The sequence below is a fragment of the Miniopterus schreibersii genome (genome assembly GCF_964146895.1).
Source record: "Miniopterus schreibersii genome assembly, chromosome: 16".
NCBI lineage: Eukaryota > Metazoa > Chordata > Mammalia > Chiroptera > Miniopteridae > Miniopterus > Miniopterus schreibersii.
In genome coordinates, this window is record NC_138116.1 from 11,870,496 (window position 1) to 11,885,721 (window position 15,226).

Genomic DNA, 15,226 nt, shown 5'->3' on the forward strand with positions numbered 1-15,226 from the left:
CTAGTCAACAGCCCTGACACGGAGAGGGTGTTTCTTTTTGAGACTCAGGAGGCACAGAGATGGAAGAGTTCTAGGGTCTGCCGTACTGGGGAAGCCAGGCCCAACCCCTCCTTGGAGGGGAGAGAGGGATCACCCACCTTACCAGCCCCCCCCCCACCCAGAGGCGCTAAAAGGGGACGCGTTTCCACTAGGGTGCCCCAGCAAGGGAGCCGGGAGCCCACGGAGCGGCTGGAGCGGCGGACGGAGGTGAGTGGCCAGCAGAGGGAGCCCGGGCCCCGGCCTGGGGCGCAGCACGCGCTGGGAGCGCGGGGGGCTCGGGGGGCTCGACGCCGCCTGGCGCCTACTCGCCGGCCGTGGCCCGCGACGGCGCCGCCCGGCCTCGCAGCTCCGCCCGCCGCCCCGGGGTGCAGCAGCCGCCGAGCCCTGGGTCCCCCCTAGTGCGCCTGCTGCGCCCCAGCCCCGCGCGGCCCACAGAGCGCACAGCGCCGTTCACTTCGCATCGTAGCGTTTTATTGTTTTCTCGCGTTTTATTGTTTTCTCTCATTTTTTGTTTTTGTTTTTCTTTTGTCGTTTCGTCTCGCTCCGGAGCGAAAAGTGAAAACCTGAGGTGGAGCCAGCGGGCCAGGCGAGCAGAGCCCGGGCGGAGGGGCCGAGGGGCTGGGCGGGGGTGGGGGCGGGAGCTCATCCAGGGGCGGGCCTTCTGCAGCCGAGGACGCCCCCCTCAGCCCTGTACAATATAGATGCTCAGGTGAAATGGAAGAAAAATTAAATGCTATGAGTTAATCTCTAAATATTATGTACACAGCAATGTACACCTTTGAATAAATTAATACCAATTTGCATATTCTGGGAATCTTAAAGCTTATTTACACAAATTACCATTTATTTTATAAATATCTTTTTTTTTTTCTTCCCTGGGAATCAAGGCAGAAGTGCCACTCCCTCCGCTGACCCAGGGGTGGAAGGGGCGCCTGCCTCTTGGGGACAGGGCTGGGGGACTGAAAGAACAGGTCCCTCCCGGCTCAAGTCTACACTGACTTGTCTTCATGGACCCCAGCACCCCTCACCCCAGATTCTCATAGGGTCCAGGCAGGAGGCCAGGGCCTCTGGGGCTCCCCTCCGAAGCTCCCACCTCTAACCCCTGCACCTTCTGGCTCCTGAAGAGACCGCTGGGCGGGAGATGAGGTCTCCCCACAGCACTGGAGGACCTGGACGATGCCACCTTGACACGAGCAAATCTGGACCGAGTCCAGTGGCCCCAACGCGACTGTGATCCCGGGAGCGGGGTTCCTTGCGAGGTTCAGGGCAGTGTCCCAGGCCCCCCACCCCACCCCCGCTGGCTGGTCAGGACTCTATTCCGGCTGCTGCAGCCCGCTTTTGCTCCTTTATTTAAATAAATACCCATTCTGTGCTGTACAGGTCCCAAGCAGCAGGAGCGGGCAGCCCCGGAGGCCAGCGTGGCGGCGGCGCGGCTGGGCAGCCCCCTCACTTGGGCGACTCCCTGCCGGGGGAGAGGGCTCGCTGGCTCTCCAGCCCACTCACCAGTCTCTGGATGCTCTGCAGTTCGCTGGCCGCCTCTTTGGCTGAGCCGCTGGGCGACAGGGCCCCGCGGGGAGGGGCCCCCACTTTCCGGAGCGCCAGCTCGGGCAGCGGGCTGGGCTCCCGGCTGCCGCCGCCCGCAGCCTTGGAGGCCTCGGCCAGCCCGGCGGTGAGCAGGCCGGCGCCGGGCGGCACGGCCACCGGGATCTGGTAGGGGCTGAAGCGCAGCCGCGGCCGGGCGCCGCCCAGGAACGGGCTCCGGGACAGCGAGCCGGCGGCCGCCGCGGCCGCAGCCGCAGCGCTGGAGGCCGGCAGGGCGGAGGCGGCGGCCGCGGCGGCCGCCATGTAGGTGTAGGGATAGGGGAAGAGGCCTCCAAAAGTGGGCATCGGGATTCCCTGGAAGAAACGGAACAACGCAGGGGTTAGGCATCCTGCCTGGGGTGTTGGGGTGAGCTGGGGGGGGGGTGCTGCAAGGAGGACTCCCTGCCCTACGGTTTCAGGAACAGAGGCCAGAGCTCAGGTAACTACAGCCCCAAGCAGCAGCTGGGCATGAGGCAGTAATGCTACGGCCGGCCCAGTTACAAGGGGCGCTCACTTCAGGCTGCCGCAAAGGCCTGGCACCGCGAGCTCTGTGCCAGCGGGAGTAAGGGGAGGGACATTCCAGGTGGCTAAACTAGCACAGGCCAAGGCCTGGAGGGAGGAAGCGGGGCAGGCGTGGGGCCAGGTGGCAAGCAGGCAGCTCCGGCTGCCTTTGGAAGTGCTGCTCACCTAGAACAGCGGCCTCCCGGGCCCTTCTACCTGCAGGTGCCCCAGAGGGCTGAGGCAGCCCAGGCAGGGAGGAGCTCTGTAAAACTTCCCCGCCTGCCCACCTGCTCAGAGGTCTCTGCCTGGGCCAGGAGAAGGGCACAGATGCCAATCAGTTTATAAACTGGCCTGAATATTCTATAAAGAACTCCTGGCGGCACCTCGGTGGCAGCTGAGGAAGGAATGCAGTCTTTGCCTGTGCAGAGCACAGTAGCCAGGAAACCTTGGATAAACACCGCCCGAGTCCGTGAGGCCCGACTTTTGGATTATCTGACCTTTGAAATAATGGCTCACTCCCCAGAGTAAGTGGGTATGGGGAGGAGGGCAGGGAGCTGACTGTGCGGGGCTTCTAGGGAGACGCAGGCCTGGCTCAGGCAGGAAGAAAAAAAGTAGCTTAGTCAGAAATGAAAAAATATCCTTCCTAGAAGGTCAAGGCCTACTGGGCATTCAGATCTGGAATCCCAAGTTGGGAGGAGGGAGGTTGGCATCAGATCTCCCCATTTGGCTCTGCCGGATGGCCAGGGGTGGGCTACCCTGGCTTGGGTAGTTAACCACTAGAAGTGTAGCAAGTGATGCCTCCTGAGTGCTGGGTACTCTCACCCTGGCCTTGCACCTGTTGACCAGGCTGTGTCTAGAAGCCGTCACTTCCCCATGACCTCTACGGTGCCCATGATGGTCACCAGAATTTGTCTGGGGAGGAGGCACTCACATACATACAGAACCAAGGGTTCAGTTCCCACCTCCAAGCCCTGAACTCCATTTTCCAGAAGCTTCCTTGCCAGCTCAGAGCCCTAGGTATGTGATGTTAGTGCCTCGAACACTCACTCCACACCGCCCCTCCCTGAGCTCTGTTTAAAACCTATTTAAACAGAATCTCTTCTCCCCACTTTAAAAATATTTGCTTCTGAACCCAAGGAGCCTTCTCAGACCTGAACTCCTATTTTCCTTCCCGTAAGATACGATCTCAAGGGTTCAATTTGCCAGAAACCTCAGAGGGAAGAAAATGAATGAAGAGAATCCACATCTTTCCACAGGGACTATTCCACCCAAGCAACCAAAGAGGCCGCTCTCCTCACCCGATCTCCTTATTTTGCTGCTGGCCACGGTTTAATAAACTTTCCCCTGGGAGCTCAGAGTTTCAACCTGGGCCTGGGGAACTGAGCTCCTTTTCCCTGAGATGCGTGGCTGGGGGAGTCAGGAGGCCCGAGGTGGGGGAAGGAACAGCCCTGTCCTTTGTCAGGTCAGAGGACTTCCTGGAGGGCCTGAAAAAGACACCTGGACGTGGGTCATTTTGGTGGTCAGTTGCCCAGAAAATATTGCAAAATGTCCTACTGTCTTTGTCCAGCCACCCTGGCCTTTCAGGGACTGACAGTGAGCCAACGGTTTTTGTTCCCAAGAAAAACGTCCTGAGGCCAGGAAAGTGGAGTTCACAAAAGCCAGGGGCAGCCCCAGTCTGTCAGAGCAGGAAGAACCTAATGGGTGCCTCATTCTATTACGTGGTTATTGGGAAGAAAACGGCCCAGAGAGGGGAAGGGACTTGCCCAAGGTCACACAGGATTCAGGAGCGCCCTGGCCAGACTCCGGACCTACAGTCTTAATACCCCTGCGCCTAGGTGGCCTGGAGAGCGCACACCAGGTCCTCCCAGGCCCCAGGACCGAGTCCTTGCCCGCTACAATCTCCGAGCACCTGCGGCACCCTTCAGCCCCACGCCCCCCGGCCCCCACCTTGCTCCCCTCCCTCCAGCGTGACGCCGCCAGGCCTCAGGCCTTACCTGAGATGCCAGCATGTGCTGGGAGAGGTGGAACGGGAAGGGTGCGGCGCTGCTCGCCGCACTGACCGCGGGGCCCAGCCCGCCTGCGTCCAGCCCGGCGGTGGCCCCCGGCCCGCCGCCTCCGCCAGTGCCGCCGCCGCCCGCCACCGAGGCCAGCAGGTGGCCCATGCCCATGGCGGAGAAGGCTCCGGGGCCCATGGCGAACTGTCCCGGGTGCAGGAAGAGCGGCTGGCCGGCCCCCAGCGGCCCGAAAAACTGCTGCCCATGAAGATGGCCGGAGAAAGCCAGTCCCGGGAGGTGGCCGGCGCCCAGGGGGGACGCACCGTCCGTCTGTACCACCAGCGGCGCCAGGCTGGGCTCCTTGCCCTCCCCCGCCTCCTTGCGCCCCTCGTCCTTGCGCCGGGCGTCGGCGCGCTCCTTCTCCAGGCTCCGCGGGCCGAGCGGGCCGTCCCCGCCGCTCTCCGCCGGCTCCCTGCCCGTCTCCGGGCTGCGCCGCTCCCGGGCGCGCTCAGGCTCCGTCGGGCGAGGGGGGCTGCCGTCCGGGGCCGGGCTGCGGCCTAGCGCGGGGCGCGCGCGCTCCTCGCTCAGCCGCTCGGGCTCGGGGTCGCTGTCCGCGGCGAACGCCTTCTCCTCGGCTGCGGGGAGAGGGCGCGGGGTTACAGGGCCCGGGGAGAGGCGGGCGCGAGGGCTCTCTGGGCTCCCGGGGCCTGGAAAGGCCTGCCGTCGGGAGGGCGAGTCCAAGGCTCCGAGGTCCTCGTCGGGCGAGGGGAGGCGGCAGGTCGCCTAACCCGAGACCCCTTATATCCAGTGGGAGAAACCGAGCCCAGCAGTTTCCTTTGCTGCGGGAGGCACACAGCGCCAGGGACCTAGCTCCAAGTCCAGCCGGATCCTCTGGCCACGAGGGGCCGTGACGGGGCGTCCAGATGGGCAGCCCCATCCCCGACGCCCTGCTGCCGCTCCCCCGGCCTTAAGGTTAACCTGACGTTAACCTGGCGGAGAGCAAAGGGCCCGCGCCCCGAGGAGACCCTCCCCCTCCCCCACCTCCGGTCCGACCGCCTGACGCTCACCTCTGGTGCGGTGAAGGCGGAGGGGACTCGGCGCTGCCCCCGGGGACGGTGGCGGTTCCCGTGCCGGGGGAGGGTCGCAAGACGAGGCGTCCGACTCGGCGCCGTCGCGCTCGGGCTTGCAGTGCTCCTCGTACAGGCGCAGAGAGGGCAGCGTCAGCTGCTTCCTGGGGATGAACAGAGGGAGCGGGTCGGGGGCGCTCGCCCACCCCCGCATCCTGCCCCTCCAGGCGCCCGCCGCGGCACAGGCCGGCGGCCCCCTCACCTTTTCTCCCTCCTGCCGTTCCCCGTGTCCCTGAAGCCCTTGGCGAACGGGTTGTTGTCGATCTTCAGCTGCGTGATCTGCGGGGACCGAGGGAGCGGCGCCAGGTCAGGATGCGGCGCTTCCAAGCCCGGCCTGGGGCATCCCGAGGTCAGCGGCTGCCAGCCCAGAGGAGAGCCCGGGAGTGTCCAGTTGGTACCCTCCCGCCGGGGATGGGCAGCTCTGAGCCCAAATGCGAGGTGAGGCCTCTAGGAAAGCGACAGGGTCTCTCCTCCAAAGTATTCGAGGCAAAATCGCTCCACTTGCACACACAGGCCCAAAGCTGTGCGCACAGAGTGGAAATCTGTCCCAGCACGCACACAGGCCCAGGCGCGCACACAGGCCCGGCAGGCACCTGAGCGGGCGCGCACAGAGACCGAACAACAACAAAGGTCCGTGGACACATAAAGACGGGTCCCACTCACGGCCCGCACACACCAGCACACACGCAAAACAAGCGCCTACAGAGCAAACGAATAAACATGCCTCCGCGCGTATCTAGGGCGCCCCAAAGGGTGCGCGCGTACCGGAGGTGCATCGGTTCACAAAGACAGACAGAACGCCCCTCGGGACACTCAAACATTCTCGGTCACCCGAGAGCGGTGCACGCGGGCACCGACCTAACGGGCGTGGTGCTCTGCCCCTTTAGAGAGAGGGGGTAGACAGGCAGAAAGCAGGAAAAGCCCTTTGGCTTGAAGGAAACGTCTCTAAGCGCCTCCCCAAGAGGTCTGGGGCCCTGGCCTGGCCCAAAGGCGGTTGCTTTGGGGGGCACGTCACCTGTCCCGACCTCTGGCTCCCCTAGGAGAGTGAAAACTAGGCCCCAGGTTCTTAGCGTGGGGTTCCTAGCCTAGGGAGAGCCTGGGCACATTGCCTTGGGCACACTCTCTGCATTTAAATTCCCATCCCTGAGCCAAGAAATAAACGAATGAAATGTAAAATTGTCAGTGCTGCCCCGAGTCTCTGCTAATTGCTAAGTAAACATCCCCACCTCAACCAGCGCCCAGCTGTTGCACACCCCAGGGAGCGTGTGTGTACGTGTCGTGGACTTGGGAGGGAGCCTGGGGGGTTTCGGTGGGTGCTGCGCTTACAGATGAAAGACTTGTGCTCGGGAGCGGGGTGGGTGCGGGGGGTGGGGTGCGCGCGGATGTGAGTGGGGTGTGGGAGCCCGCACGCTGCGGGGCGTCGGTGCAGGGCCTGGGCCCGCCGCCCACGCCCCGCACCTTGTCGTTCTGGTAAGCAGTGACGGCGATGAAGTCGGTCTCGGGGAACACGTAGGTGCGGAAGGTGCTGTAGGGCAGCTTCAGGATGTCGTTGGCTCTCACGATGTGGAAGCGGGGTTGGTACTTGTGCATGGAGTTCAGGATGGTCTGCGGGGAGGGCGCAGGTCAGCCGGCAGCCCTCGGCCTTTGGCCGGGGCATTTCTAATCTCTGGGGACCCTACCTCTTTCAATTTCTGCCTCTCACATGGTTCTGCTTTCCCTGCTCCCTCCCCCGCCTCCTTTGCTATTTTCTCCTGTCTTTTCTGCTTTTTTTCTCGTTTATAATTTATTTTATTTTCTCTTTCAATTTTCTTCAGTTTTTCTCTTTCTCTATTTAAAAAATATTTACCCCAGTTGAAAACAGAAATAAAAGTAAATAGAAACCCTCCACAACTCCACTCTTAACCTCTCTTCCTGGGCTTACTGCTAAGCCCTAGTAAACCCACGGAGAGAAGACTGGGAACTCTGGGGCTCACCGACTGCCCTAACTACGAATAGGCAGTCCCTTTTGCCCATGAACTGCCCCATCCCATTCCCTGGGGCCCTGGCTGGGGCCCTGGCTAGGGCAGAAGCCGCGAGAACCCCCAACTCTCTCCTCCCGGTCGGCATCTGCCTGTGGGAGGAGGGAAGGGAGTCTCACAGAGGGCATGGGGAGCTGATTTAATTTTCAAATCTCCTAGTTTGGGGAGAAAAATGGGAACACCGGTCTTGGGGAAGGGTGAGAATAAGCTGAGGTCATGGGCAGGCCTTCCAAGCTCAACGTCTAAAGACCGGTGGCTGCACAGCGGAGTCCCAGGCGCACCTGCATCCCACTGGTCACCAGGGAGGGCTTTTCCAAGGCCTGACCCAAGCCGAGACTGTTAGCAGCTTGGAACTACCCGGCCGCTCCCCCGCTTACAGAGCAGAGCCCTCTGGGCCCAGGCCCAGCCGGCATAAACCACTGGGCAGTGACCTGGGCAGGGCACCAGCGGGCCCCTCTGGGAAATCCCCCTGGTTCCCTCTTCAGCCCTGGGCTGCCGTGCTAGGTGCGGTCTCCGGCCCCCCATCCCCAAGCCTGTCCCACACTCACAAAGCCATGTTTGTCGGAGATGTTGTTAGTCAGCTTCAGCTTGTGAAAGGCCACAGGCTTGGCCATCCACTGCTCTCCGGTGGCCGGGCTGTCCGGGTGGATGTACATGCGTTTGGGCATCTCCGGGTCGGCCTTACCGGCCACCATCCAGCGAGAATTATGGAATTTATACCGGCAGTCATCGGCGGCCACAATGTCCATCAGCAGGATGTACTTGGCCTTCTTGTCCAGACCGCTGACTCGCACCTTGAATGGAGGAAACATCCGCCTGCGAGGAAGGGAAAGGGGAAGACTCGTGGGGCCCAGCTCTGTCCCTGGACTCTCTCCCCAGATGCACACCACTGCCTGGAGCCTCCCCACCGGGGTTTCCCTGGGGTTGCTGTCCTGCCCCCTTACTGCTGCCTGGGAGACTCCCACCTGTGGTGGTTACTCCTGGAAAATCCCATTTCTGCTGCCCAGACCCTCCTACTATAGGACTTGCCATGGCCCTACGCTCCGATCTGGTGACCCTCTTTCACCCTCATCTGAGAGGAAATGTCCAGGAAAGAAACCCAGACCCTCTGAAAATACAACTGCTTCTCTTGAATCTCCCTGAAATTCGTTCGGGAGGTATACCCACTGGGACGAAGCGCCCGGAAACAAACTCAGAGGATGTTTGTTTGGGGGACTGGGTTACAGCGCCCAACGAGGACCCTGACCCTGAAGGTCCAGGGAAGCGGGCGAGCCTGAGGCCTGGACTGTCCGAGGCCGGGTGGAGGGGCGGAGGGACGGGGCTGTGGCTTCCTCCCGGCTTTAAGGCCTGGAGGAGTGTGCGCCCGGGAGCCGCGCGCTCCTGGGCCGGACCAGGCTCCCCGCGGGGTCAGGGCCACGGCTGGGCCCGCTCCACGCTCGCTGTCGGGAGCGGAGGGGTCGGCGGGGACCCGCGGGCCGGCCCGGGTCTCCCGGGGTGCGGGTCCCATTCTGGGGTCCGGAGTCAGAGGAAAGTCCGGGAGACGCTGGATCTCCCCGGGGCTCCAAGCCGGACTGGGAGGCGAGGGGCAAGGCCGCGGGGCCGGGAAGTTGCCGCGGAGCCCGAGCCCCGCCGGGGCCGCGCCGCGGGGCCTCCTCGGCTCCGGGACTCGGGACGGTCGGAACTACTCCGGAGGAGCACGTTTTCGTTCTACTTCATTTGGGAGGTTTTGATGTTTCAGGTTCTTAAAATATCGCTCGGTGCCAAACGAGAAAAGTCTCTGGGTGGCCTGTGGGAGCTGAGCGGCACCGGGCCGGAGCCGGGAGCACCGAGCGGCAGGCTCGGCGCCGGCCGGTGCTGTCGGGGCCCCCGCCCGCCGCGCGCTCCGGCCAGCGGGCCGCCCTACCTCCCGGACTTGGTGATGACCATCTCGGTGCCCAGCTTGTGGAACTGGTCCCACAGCTCTTTGGCTTCCAGCGTCACCTTGGGGTCGTCCTCCACCTCGTCCTCGGGCTCCAGGCTCTTAAGCGAGCGCAGATGCGCGGCGGGCGGGTGCGGGCCGAGTGCCGAGACGTGCAGCCCCGCCTCGGCCGCTGCTGCCGCGGCCGCCGCCGCCGCCGCCGCCCCCGCCAGGCCCGGGTCGGGCAGCGGCTTGGCCAGCGCGCCGGGCGGCAGGGCGAGCGCGGGGAAGAAGGAAGGCTGCGCCGCCGCCAGGAAGGCGGACATGGGGAAGTCGGCCGGCCGTGGCGCGTGGAACGGATGGTAAGCCATGGCGCTGGCCGCCAGCGCCGGCTCTCTCATCGGGACATCCGGCCCAGGCGCCTGGGGGCCGGGGCCGGGGGCGCGGGGCTCGGACCCCCGGCCCGGGCGGCGGCGCGCGAGTTGGAAGGGCGACCCGGGTGGCGAGCGCGGCGGCGGCTCCTCCCGCTCCCCGTCCGGCGCGCGGCGAGGGCGCGGGGCTCTGAGCGCGGGGGTGGCGGGGGCTCTGCGCGGGGCTGGGCTGGGCTGGCCCGCTCCGGCGCCGGTGACCACGCGCGACTGGTTAGATCTTGTCGTGATCTCTGGAAAACTGTGACTATCTCACATGTCCTGCCCTGCTCGGATCCCCTGCGCTAACGAGCCAGGCCCCCCTTGATTGCTGATTTTACGCTTTTTGGACCAATTGTGGGTCTCCGGGGGCGGGGTTTTGACAGCTCAGGCCAAGCTCCGGCCGGGAGGGGGGGCCGGGGAGAAGGTGTCGGAAGCCTCAGCAGTAAGAAAACATGTCAACAGAATAAAATATTAACCAATGACGGGCCAGCGGGCCCCGAGACCCCTCCCCCTGCCCCGGCCCCCACCTCGCGCACGGGCTGGAGGCTGCCGGCGCCGGGACTGGGAAGCCCGGCCGGCCGACCCGGCCCGCCGAGCTGGGCCTGAGGCGGGGGGCGCCGGGGTCTCAGCGCCCCGAGGACGGACCCCCGGCCGCACGCCGGCCCCAAGTGCAAAGCATTGACACGGCCCCGAGAGGAGAGGGGGCGCCCTCCTCCTGCGCCCGGCAGCCTGGACGCTTTGGCCCGTGCTCCAGCTTGGCCTCCGACCCCGCTCCCGGCCGAGGCGCCGCCCGGGGGCTCAGGAGGCTGCGGGTGCTGGAAAGAGAGGCCGGTGGGCGGGAGAATCGGGAGGCGCGGGCGGCGGAGGTCGCGGAGCGGAACCCAGGTGGCGGGAGCTGGTGAGTGGAGCGGTGGCAGGGCCTTGGTGGGGCCGGCGTGGGCGGGAGCGTGACGCGCGGCCTTGCGTCGGGAAACGCTGGGACCCCCTAGCCCGCGCCGCGCGTTGCAGGAAGACTCGGGAGGAACCCGGAGTTCTGGGCAAGCCGCGAACTCAGCAGTCTGCGTCCTGACCCAGCTCTGGGCCCTCCGAGGGCCAGGAGATTTGGTTCTCGGGGCCAGGAAGGGAGCGCACCTTTCGCCCGGTATAAGGCGGCAGCGCGCGCGGGCCAGTCCCGGCCCCCAGATTCTTGACCAGCAACCCAACTAATTTTCGTCGCATCCGGTACCAGAGGCACAAGTCTCCCTCATCCTAAACACAGGCATCCTCCACCCGCTCTCTGCCACTTTCCTCGAGTTTCCAGCTCCCCAGCCAGCAGTGCTGAGTCGTGGGGGTCGGAATGCCTGTGCGCACCTGTGGTTGAGCGCTCCCCTCCCCGTGGCTGAACGCACTCTTCCTATGCAGGTTTCCAGTGTTCCCCCACCCCCGGGTGGGGTGTGTGTGTGTGTGTGTGTGTGTGTGTGTGTGTGTGTGACGCCCAGTCCTGGCGGCGCCCTCCGTGCGCAGCGGGAGCGACAACTTCAGGCGTGCTCCTAGGGAGGGAAGCGGCCACACACCTGCCTTGAATTCGCCTCCGGCGCTCAGACTGATTCCTGGCGCTCGCGTCCCGAAGGACAAGACGGACCACTCACTAGACGTGGGTGACTCCTGCCTGCACAACCCATGCAAGTGCGGGTGAGTTCCGCGGCACGCAGGCCCTGTGCCCGCGTGGTGGGCGCGCACAGCCCACATCCGGCAGTGTCCCGGGCAACCCTGCCCATGTGCCGCGCACGCCCAGTCTCAGGGCACTTTGTCGCTGCGCACTTGGGTCTGGAATGTAAAGCCCGATCGCCAGGAGCATTTCGGGGTCTGGACCGGCCGGAGCTGTTCGACCTCTGGGACCATTTTTCTATGTTTCCGATCCGGCCCTGGCGCTCTGCACCTCCCCTACCCAGCGTTCACATGGGCGCCGCTCCCACAGGGTTTTCCTTCACGACTCGTTCTTGGGTGGGCTGCGCCTCACTTAGAGCCTCCTCTCTGTCCAGAACGAACATTCGACTCTGCGCTGTGCAGTCTACGCAGCCGGGGCAGGATCCGTTGCAACTTTGAACAGGAAAAGCCCTGTCGGGTCCGTCTTAGGCAGGGTGTGGCCCCTCGGGGAGGGGTGTGTGTGGACAGGTTTGCGCTGTTCCCGAGGTGACCAGATAATAGCCAGGACAGTAGCTTAGCCGCGAACCCAGGTGCGGGCCTGGCCTGGAAATCCGTGAATACCTTTGCAGAGCCGTGTATGTACACGTGCTTTCGTACTTGTAAGAATGTGTGTGCACCTAACTGTGTGCAATTTGGATCTTTTCCCGGGGAAGGTCCGGAGCTGGTCCAGGGGTTCAAGGCCCAGAGAGTCTGGTACACGCTGGCCTGAGTTATTTGCCCAAGAAACCCAGTGGCAGCGGTGCAGCAGCTGCATCTGGGGACCACGACCCCACCTAGCCACAGGAACTGGACCACGGACCAGCCCTGCAGCGGCCGCAGGCTCTTTCTGGGCCGGGGCTCCGCCGGCTCTCCTGTCCCGCCCTCCCGCAACGAACCCGAGGTTCTGCTACAGCCACTCTCAAGATTCTGAATCTGCCCCCCCCCAGCCCCACCGCCCCCCTCGCCAAACTCTCCAGCGAGGAATATCCTTGGTTCATCGAAAACGCGCGCGGGGGAGGCTGAGGCGGCCCCCCAGCTGCTCGGCGCGCCGCCCCGCTCCTGCTCGGCCCTCCCCCACCCCGTCTACCCCTCTGCCCCGTCCGGGGAACTGGAGCCTCTGGGGGGTCCCCGGGGCTGAGAGTGCCTGTCTCTTTAAGAGGCCCCGGGGGGCGCCTCGCGAGCCGCCCGGGGCTGGAGGGGGAGGGCGCGGGCGGGGGCGGCTGGCGCCAGGCGGCCCGGGCTCCACAACAAAGCTCCGGCCCCTGTCACTTCGCATCGGCCCGGCCCCGCAGACGGGCGGGGGACGCGCGCTCGGCCGCCCCTCCCTCTCCCGAGCCCTCCTGCGCCCCGGCGTCGGGCGGGCGCGGGCCTCGGGCCTCCGGCCCCCGGCCCGCCGCACGCGCCCCGCGCGCTCCGCGCTTCCGCGGGGAGGAAGTCCGGCGGGCGGCCCGGGCCGGGGGTGCCGCGTCCGGAGCCGGGCCGGGCTGCCCGTCGGTCTTGGCCCCTTAACCTTTTGTGGGGTCAAGGGCCACTGCTGGGCCTTCTGGTCCCCGCCTGTGTCTTTAGGCTGCGTGGCTGCGCGTGGGCCGCGGAGCCTGCGCGGGGGGCTTGGGGGCGTGCGGCGGTGTGCGGGGAACCGCGCGCCCGCGGCCCGCGTGAGGCCGGGGTCAGGGCGCAGCCGTGCAGGACGGTCCAGGCCGAGCCCTGGCGCTGTGCGTGGCCCTGTGCGTGTCGCCGGCCGCGGGGGCGCCGTGCGGGTCCTCGCGCGTCGTGTGCGTGTGGGATGGGCGGGCACACAGAGTAGCCTCCCGTCCCCGGCGTCCGGGCCGGGCCCGCGCCTCCCGGAGCCTTGGCGCCAGCCAGCCCCGTTCAGCGGCCGGGCCTGGCTCCCCCGCGGTCCCGGGCCTGGCTGGGGCGGGGGCCGAGGCCTCCCTGACCCCGGCCCACAGCCGCCCGGCCTGTCCCGTCCACTTAGACAAATTGCGGCTGACGGGCGCGTAGTCTCTCTGGAGTCGCCGCCCGCCCGTCGCCTCCCTCCCGACCCAATTACCCCGCGCACGGCCGAGCCCCGCGGCTGGGACGGGGCGGGGGACGCGGGAGGCGCGACCTCTTCTCGGCCGCTCTGTGGCACCGGCCTTCGGCCAGGGTGGGCGGCGGGGCCGCTCCTTCCGAGTGGGTCCGGGTTGGTGCCCGGGCAGCCGCGGCCTGTGCGGCCGTGTCCGACCGTCCAGGGACGCGAAGGCGAAGCCCCGGCCTGGCCGCACTGGCCCGGGACAGACCTGGCTCTCAAGGGGCGTCGCCCTGCACCTGAGCCCGCAACCCAGGACGTGTCCCCGCCGGACTGTGGATGACTTTCTAGAGTTTTGGGGATCCCGTAACCCCAGGGGCTCCAGACTGTTAGCTGCTCTGGGGTCGAGGTCCTTGGGTCCCATCTGTCGGGTCGGGAAAAGTGAGGTGCACATATCTGTGAACCTGCGTGTGCGTGGGCGTGCCGGCGCATGAGATCGGGGGTGTGGGTGTCTGGGTCGCAACAGCCTGGACGGGCCATGCCGCCCCGTGGCTGGAGAACGGGCGAAGCGCAGGAAGGGCCCCTGGGACCAGCCTCCTTGCTCAGAGAGGGCGGGGCGGGTCTGCGCGGAGAGCTCTCGAGGCTCTTCATTCGCTTTTGGAAACGCTTTCGCCGGGAGCGGGCCGGGATTCCCTGGCTGCGCACCGCCGTCCCAGCTCCAGCTGCCCTGCGCCGCCCTCCCGCTCCCCGCTCCAGAGCTGGCTACCTGGCCTGTCGCACCAGCTCTGGGCCTCGAACCAACCTTTGGCCCCTTTGCCCCGCAGCTTCCACTCTGCTTGCTTCCGCAGTGTTGCTCTTATCCGCAGGGCACGCTCCCCTGTCCTCCTTTACAGATGAGAACCCTGAAGCTCAGAGCAGTGATTTACCCGAGGCCACATAGCTACCGTGGCAGAGACCCTGGGATCTTAAAAGGGAGCAAGGTTGGTATCCACTCCTTAGAAGGTGCTGATGTCACTGCTGCGTAGCTACTCCTGCTCATCCAGGAAGGCAACACAGACTCCAGGGCGCCACCCTCAGGCTGGGCTTTTGCTTTGAATACAAGGCATTCATGACGCTCTCTGTGTGCCCCCCAGAATTTCCAGTTCCCCGTCTGCAGGAGGGAGGCTGCCTTCCCTTTTACACAGGGACTAGGAGCAGCTTCCGAGTCGGTCAGGGGCCCTGGCTGGTGTGGCTCAGTTGGTTGGAGTATCCATCCCATACAGGGAGCGGTTGTGGATTGGGTTCCTGGTCAGGGCACATACCTAGGTTTTGGGGAGGGGGAGGGGGCTTGTACAGGAGGCAACTGATTCATGGTTCTCTCTCTCTCCCTCTCAAAAACCAATAAACATATCAGGTGAGGAGCTGGAAGCTTTTAGGGCTAGGGGATGGGGGTGAGTGGATTCAGAGTCTTGGATCTTGAAGGGGCACTGGTCAGCTCAGAACCAGGTCCTCTAAGGGAACCGGCCAGGGCATGTGAGGCAGCAAGGAGCAGATAGGCACCGGCAGATTAGCTGTGTGACTTCGTGACCTTGGGCAAGGCCCTGGCCTTCTCTGGGGCTTAGGCTTCTCTTTGCAAAATGAGAACCAAATAATGCTTCTAGGTGCCTTCTAGTTTAGAGATTCCCTGGTCTGTGAAAATCAGAAAAATCAACATTGAGAAACCATTTCCAGTCCCAGACCGGCAGCTGCCTGCTCTGGCCTCCACTTGCTTCCAGAGGAGCTGACAGCAGTGGTTGACAGAGTGCTTGTGCACCTAAATTTGCCTTGGGACCACTGGGCCCTTTCTCAGGTCAATCCCACACAGTGCCCTCCCTGCTTCAGCTGCCAGCCCAGCTCCCACCAGCCTCCTGGAAGATCATGACGATGTTTTTTTCCTCCATCAAACTGAGAGGATGTCTATAGTAATTTGCCCGTTGAGCAGGTAGTGCTGTGAGAATCAGGGAGGTC

At 64.8% G+C, this 15,226-nt stretch overlaps 1 protein-coding gene across 1 annotated transcript; it reads right to left on the reverse strand.

The window, feature by feature from the left end:
- Window positions 1–493: 493 nt before the first annotated feature.
- TBX2 (T-box transcription factor 2) lies at window positions 494–9,931 on the reverse strand. The gene is made up of 7 exons (XM_081160908.1): window positions 9,164–9,931; window positions 7,809–8,076; window positions 6,701–6,847; window positions 5,445–5,521; window positions 5,183–5,346; window positions 4,116–4,750; window positions 494–1,935 (listed from the first exon to the last, which is right to left on the reverse strand). The coding sequence occupies exons 1-7, from the start codon at window positions 9,556–9,558 to the stop codon at window positions 1,486–1,488; spliced, it is 2,136 nt and encodes a 711-aa protein (XP_081017034.1). The 5' UTR covers window positions 9,559–9,931; the 3' UTR covers window positions 494–1,485.
- Between the last annotated feature and the right edge of the window lie 5,295 nt (window positions 9,932–15,226).

Excerpts from the sequence above, each read along its gene's own strand:
- TBX2 (XM_081160908.1), bottom strand. The coding sequence starts at position 9,558 with ATGAGAGAGCCGGCGCTGGCGGCCAGCGCCATGGCTTACCATCCGTTC. Across the intron at positions 5,522-6,700 it reads CTGCTTACCAGAACGACAAG|ATCACGCAGCTGAAGATCGA; the intron begins GTGCGGGGCGTG and ends CGGTCCCCGCAG. Across the intron at positions 4,751-5,182 it reads CCGCCTTCACCGCACCAGAG|CCGAGGAGAAGGCGTTCGCC; the intron begins GTGAGCGTCAGG and ends CTCTCCCCGCAG.